At 36.8% G+C, this 7,220-nt stretch overlaps 1 protein-coding gene across 1 annotated transcript in view; it reads right to left on the bottom strand.

Moving 5' to 3' along the window:
- Positions 1-7,220, bottom strand: part of LOC107721332 (BTB/POZ domain-containing protein 7-like) — a 52,232-nt gene that overhangs the window by 28,662 nt on the left and 16,350 nt on the right. The window contains exon 2 of the mRNA XM_016529283.1: positions 1,349-1,565. Coding sequence (XP_016384769.1) covers positions 1,349-1,430 — 82 coding nt within the window. The 5' untranslated portion in view covers positions 1,431-1,565. The remainder of the gene's footprint in view (positions 1-1,348; positions 1,566-7,220) is intronic.

Raw genomic sequence — 7,220 nt, 5'->3', positions numbered from 1 at the left:
TGGCGGCAAATGTCTGTTTTAATGAGTGAGTCATTTATTCATTCATTCAACCGATTCAAACGGCTGATTCATTCAGAAACGAGGCAAATGACTGTCCTTATGAATGGGCCACTGAATCATTGACTCACTCGATTCGTTCAAAAACATGGATTCATTCAGTAAGGAAACACCGCTGTGTGTTGTTCGGAGACAAAGGACAGTCCTGCTGTGGCTTTAAATTTTTCTGCACTAATTAATCTTAAGGCTATAACTAGGGCTGTGCAAATAATCAATTGTGATTTTCATGCGCATCTCGTCAGTAAAGCCGCTCCTGTGATTAGTAGTAAATCTCCAGCACGTGCTTTCAGACTGACAAGCTACACAAAATAGATTCATTGCCGATTTTGAACGCGATTATGTGTAGCTTGTCAGTGAACTACGGCTCTGTGTAGTAAATGCCGCTCCATCTGAAAGCACGTGCTGGAGATTTACTACTAATCACAGGAGCGGCTTTACTGACGAGATGCACATGAAAATCGCATTCGATTTTTTTGCACAGCCCTAGACATAACATTGTATAAACAATTCCAACTTCAAAAAGGAAAGTATGTATCCCCAAACCACTTAATGTGCACTTTTAACTTTTCCCCCCTCTAAATCTCTAAATTTTCACCTGCCAAAAAAGGAAACTATGAAGTCATCTAATGTCCTCCCCAGCATGGCTAATATCTCCCTGACGACACTTTATGTCTCAATCCAATGTTCCATTTCTCATTGTAGGCCCACTGTCATGCATGGCTTAGCATTTTGAAAGCACCACTACTTTACTGATCTCAAAGACAGCAAAGTCATGAAAATATTCACATCAGAATATGCCGTTAAAGCCAGACTCTGTGGGATACTGAAAGAACAAAAATTACAAAGCAACTGCTGACAGTTGTGATACAATTTCCAAGCCTTTAAATAAATGAATACAGACAAGATGTTACAGTGAAAGAATATGAAGACTGTCCCAGCTGGTGAAGTCAATAATTTAATGAGATTCTATTTCTCTGCGCTGTTGAACTGCCTTTGAACATGAACATTGTTCTTTGTTTTTTGTAAACAATAAACAATGTAGAATTATTTTATATTCTAGTCAAAGATGAACTTCTGTCTTTGAGAAAGATTTCCTTTTCTTGTAATAGAAAAAAAACATCATCATATTGCAATGTGATCCAGAGAATTTGGGTCTGATATATGCCATCTGAAACCCCAAAAATATGTAATATTTTTTTCTATTTCTAACCTTTCTATTGTAATCGATCACAATAGTTGCTAAACTAGGAACAACAAATGTCTCTATAATAGCATTGAAATGTGAGTTTACCTATGAAGGTCTGCTGGGTCTGTGGGTTACCCCCGAATCGAGGGGAGCACGAGTGAGGGTAGCTGGAGGCATTCACACCCATCCTCTCCCCCCTTCTTCCTCCTCTTAGTCACCCTGCTGGATCATTCCGTCTGAGCGTCGACACACTGAGTAGCTCACGGCTGCGCTCAATCAGACCTATATGAATGTGGCGACACTGCAGCGATGTCCGTCATTCCTGGGAAGGAGAGAGAGGTGGGGGTAGAGAATACATTAAAGTCAACAAGACAGTCATGGAATCTGGACAAATATAATATAATATAATATAATATAATATAACATAACATAATATAATATAATTTTTATTATTGCAACATCTATGATATAATTATTAATACTACAATTATTTTAATGAATTATAATTATCTAAAATAATCAAAAACGATTTATAATTATAATCTAATATAAATTAATATAATTTAATTTCAAAAAAAAAAAATCTTGATTTTTTTTTTAAGGAAAAGCAATCAAGTCAAGTGTGTAAAATGGCACCGAATTGTTTTTGTTCTAATCTGAAAGTAAGGCAAACGAAATGAACAATATGAGCAAACCAAACAGACTACATAAGCAGAGCTTTGATGTTTACTTCTGCTCTTGAAGACCATTACAATACTGCTGGAGGATTCTGACTTCTTCAAACCCTCCCAATGATGTCATGCTAATGCAATCTGACACAGAGGCACAACTGGCTTGTTTACTCAAGCTAAACAATGTCTACAGTACTTCACATCTCTTTTTAGTTCTCTGTAATCTCCTAACTTTGGCCTGTGACCTTGCTTTGGCCTTCAGCGCTCAAGGCTGCAAGTTCACGCCATAGGCGCAATGTATAATTTCTAAAAAACCAGACATCTTCCTTTGAACTGACCTGGCAACAAACTGAATGCTTTTAGTTCTTTGCCAAATATGTGTTTTCTTGAGGAGGTGGAAGATTGGGTTTTGCTATAACCAGATGAAGAGCTATTGCTCCATCCAGATATTTATGTTTCACATTACATTCCAACCTTGCGCTGCTGGGAACTCCACAAACGGGGAGCCCATAACATTTTGGGGAGATGTAAACGCTTTACATCCCCCACTTGTGACATTGAGAGTGGACTGAAAAAAATAAGAATTTTCCAGGCTGAGCCAAAGCCTAAGGACACTGGAAAAAGCCATGTTTAGCTTAACATACACAGCTAAACCTCAATTAGACGTCCACTGCGTGTGCGCTAAAGCACAGATCCCTCAACACTGGCCGGAGTTGTTTGTGAAATCCCCAGAGGTCAGAGCGATCAAGACTGTTTTCTTAAACTGTCTCATTAATAAACTGTTTTAGACCGCTGCTTGGGTTGAACGCGACGCATCCGCAGTGTGTGTGATACCGGTGAGTTCTCCTAGACCAGGGGTAGGCAAGTTCGGTCCTAGAGAGCCGCAGTCCTGCTGAGTTCAGCTCCAACCCTAATCAAACACAGAGCATCAGTGTGGAGAAGATGTTGTTTACGGCGAAACTGAAACCAAGCCGTTCACACAGAACACATTTTTCACATTTTCTAGCGGGGCATCTATCAGCATTACACTCGCGTCTCACACAAGAGAGCGGCATGTTTAGAAAGCCATGTAAAATTAATATAAGTTCAACTTTTAAAAAAACATGTCTCAAGACTTTATGGCGGTTTTCCCCTTATCCCACTGTATCTCATGTTTTTAAATGAAGAAAGTAGCCTACTCTTTGTGATTGGTTTTCGGTCCTTTGTATTAAACTATACATACATGCATGGTGCTGTTTTTTTTCTTCTAATTGTTTAAGCAACTTTATTAATTATATATTGTTTATAAACTTTTTTTTTTAACATTATGCACTTTTTTTTCAAAGATAGTCGTGTTATTTTATTACGCTTTGAAGAAACGTGCATAATATTTTGCTCGTTGCGCCCTCTTGTGGCTTCAGGAGAGAAGCCAAAAGCTTTTTTTCCCCTAACTGAAATTATGCCTTTTAAATTCGAATTTAGTTTTTCAGTCATTTTGACAACCCTACTAGCCATCGGTATCGGCAAAATCCACTATCGGTCGACCTCTAAACATCAGTCTCTTTTGTTGGATCTTCAACATCAAAGCGCTGTGGCATTACTACTTAAAAAAAAAAAAGAAAAGAAAAAAGGGCTATCATTTAACTTCTGATCTTTGTCCATGAAATAATTCCAATTTTGCAGATGTGCAGGGTAAGAAATTAAAACCTGCCACCACCCAATGTGGTAGGTTTTGCAAAGTGGCAGGTAATTTTGCTTATCTGCCAGCCACTGTGGCAGGAGACTTGAACAACATCTCGGATTGACACTGACAAGAAATGCCGTTGCACCGGTTTCAGCTTAATGTCCACAGTGTGGATTATTTATAACACAAGAAAGAAGAGCTCTGCAAGTTCACTTTATTTTGACAATTTCAAATGCCTAGTTTCAAATATTTGTGTCTTTTTCACAATACTATACAAAGTTAATGACATACAATGACAGAAGACTATTATAATTAATATTACAACAATCAGTGTTTTAATATTTGCCCCAATTCAACTGTGTTAGGTTTTAATAATAATTATAGTACTAATAACAACAACAACAGCAATGCTATTATTATTATTAAAAGTATTATTATATAATAGTGGCTATAATTAGATGCTAATAATAATAAAAACAACAATCATCATCATCATCATCAATGCTATAGTTGTTTTTAATAAAAATATAATAATAAATAATAATAATTATTATTATTATTAATTGCTAATATCATTAAACTAGAAAACATAACAGTAAAATTAGGGTTCACAAAACAACAGCGTGAAAAAAGGTAATTAAGAGCCTAACTAAAGTACACCAGAGGTTCAATATGAATGTTATTAAAAAGGAAATTTTATATATACTTAACATATATTTTACCCTATATGTGGGTGGTTTCTGACATCCCAAAGGCCTTAAATAATAAAGACTTACTAGCTCTTGAAAAAAATGTTTTTGATGTGTTGATCTGTCCAACAGCTTATTTCACTGGTACTGTAAGTGGAGAACCCTAAAACAGGAATCTAAGACCTGGTTTCAAAGACAGGGCTTAGACTAAGCCAGGATTAGGTCATAGTTCAATTAGGGCATTTAAGTAATTTTCATAAACATGCCTTAGGAAAAAAACATTACTGGTGTGCATCTTGAGACAAAACAAAGGCACTGATATATTTTAAGATCAGTCAGTGCAAGTTTCTTTCAGTTGAAACAGTTCAGACTTACATTTTAGTCTGGGACTAGGCTTAAGCCTTGTCTGTGAAACCGGGGGTAAATGTCACAACCTTAACTAAAAAAAAAAAAAAAGGAAATGACAAGCTCTAAAAGAAAATCTTTAGAGAATGAGGTGCAAAGCTAAGCAACCGTTTATCACATATTTCATCATTCCAGCAAAGTGTAAACAGGCAGACTCTGCCACTGGAGAACACATCAAATTTACAATTACAATTACTGCGAATTCACGGCCACCGTGAACTTGACAAGCATTGCTGAATTTGTATTCACTCAGTGCAGCCAAACCCTCCATCAGGTGAAGTAGCGGTGCATTGTGCAGTGTTTAATAAAGTTGCTTTAAAGTACTAAAAACGTTAGTCAAAGATAAGGCCTACATTGAGGGACAGCAGGCTCATTATAAACACTCGGCAGTGAAAAATTATAATCACGGTGTCCGATGCAACAACTGTCTCTCAACATGAGTGACAGGAATGGAGAGGGAATAAATGAACGGTTATTTAATGCTGCACAGCTCCAGAGCAGGCGCTGAAACAGACAGCAGTTATGTAAGCAAGCAGGAGAGTGGAGCAGTTTTGCCACATTAGGCAAATCAATAGGGAGCCTCTGCACCGTTGCTGCAGGGGAAAGTATCAATAATGCACCTCAAGGTTTTCAAACCGTCTAGGTTTGCTTCCACCCAAAACGACATTTAAAGCTTCAGAAAGCCAACGTTTCTTTTATTTGGATTACAAATCGAAAGAAAAGAGACCGCAGAGTAAAAAACATCAAGAAATGTGTGCCCTGTGCGTCTGCAAACCTCAAACTAGGTCACATAAATCAGCCTCTATACTCGTTCAATTGCAAGAGGTGGTTTTCCTTGTAGCTGCCTCTGACCCAGCTTCATTCCCATTCTTACATCGACTTCAGTGGAATCGGGAAATTGATCCTTGATCAATGTTTTTCCTCTCTGGTTTAGAAGGATCAGAATCAGCTTGATAAAGAAAGGTCAGCATTTAACAGGAGCACCTGTTTCAGACGGGCTGTCTTAACAGGCTCTTAATGTCTGAAACAGTCAAGCGTTGCCTTTGAAACACTGTGATTTTGCTTCATCTCGGCCTATGCCTAAATGCTACTCGGAGAGAAGAGATTCAGTTGTTCTTCAGCTTTACTATCTCAGATGACAGGGGTTTCTATGTGGATCCTCCCCCTGAAAAAGCCTGCCATCATCACTTCGGCTGGGTGTGCCCCATATGGTGGGTGTTTGTGGACTCGGATTAAATCGGGCCCTGTGGTGAGAAACGCAGCAGCACTGCAATGCTTATAAAAAGACATTCATACACACTAAAACATTACACAAAACAACTTAGCACACCATAAAAAGAGCTTCAGACATCGCAACAGTGCCTTAAAGGAATATTACAGGTTCAATAAAAGTTAAGCTCAATCAACAGCTTTTGTGGCACAATACCTGAAAAATTCATTTTGACTTGTCTCGTAATCGCAGTCTCTGCGATTGAAAAATCGTGTTTTTTCATATCGCGATATTATCGCAAATGCAATTAATCGTTCAGCCCTACTTATAATGGAGTTAAACGGGACTGATCCATAAAACTTAAAATACTCCGTTTCAGTAGTATAGACAGAAGATGTAAACAATATCTGTTTTAACATGATTTTAGCAGGGAACAGTAGAATCACTTACTAAACTTTTGCATGTATCTAATTTCCAATAAGACCTAATATTAAAATACCTAAAATCTTAAAACAACTGTTAAATTACTAGTTCAAAACATACTCTAAATTTAACAGAAGAACTAATGTACACTACCGTTAAAATGTTTAGGGGTTGGTAAATTTTTAGTAATAGTAATATTATGAAATATTAAAATAACTGCTTTCTAGTTATAGAATCTTTCTATTCTATTTTAAAATGTAGGGTAAAGTACCTATTAAGCTCATGTACCCATTAAGCACACTTCCATATTTGAGCTCAAATTATAAAAAGAAAAAATTATCATACTTGATGTCTTAACCAATTGATGTGTTTGTTACTACATACTTCCTGTAATTTCAAGTCAATAAGATCATTGCACACTGAGATATGGTTCTCCATGTGTTCACACCGTCTGGCAGCCATTTTGAAAGCTGTCTGAAAACTTTCACCAAAAGAGGAGCCCTTTAAATGTGCATTTTCTATATGTTTAAGCTTTTATTTTGGGTAAGTTTCACTACTTACTGTAAAATTAAGAGATTAATGTTTAGACTTTTGCATATTATAACCTGGAACTTGGATGTGGAAAATAATTACAGTTAGATCCAAAAGATAGTTTTAGCAACATAGCACAGATGCTACAGAACACAGTTAGCTGTCTAGCTGTATTGTGTGCTACGCTAATATATAACTTCACAGGAATTACTGGCTTGTACTTTTAAATCCATAATATTATAAATTGACAGTTTATTGCTGGTCTGTGGTTTTACCCTGCTGTGATTTTTAAAGATTTCATATTATTGTAAGGTGAGCTTAAAGGGTACACTACTATGAAAATCACACAGCTTCAGTGTGACATCAATAAGAAAAAGTATAATTT

The sequence above is a fragment of the Sinocyclocheilus rhinocerous genome, unplaced genomic scaffold (assembly GCF_001515625.1).
Source record: "Sinocyclocheilus rhinocerous isolate Xijiao unplaced genomic scaffold, SAMN03320098_v1.1 scaffold271, whole genome shotgun sequence".
NCBI classification, from domain to species: Eukaryota; Metazoa; Chordata; class Actinopteri; order Cypriniformes; family Cyprinidae; genus Sinocyclocheilus; species Sinocyclocheilus rhinocerous.
This window is presented reverse-complemented; position numbering and strand designations above follow the sequence as displayed.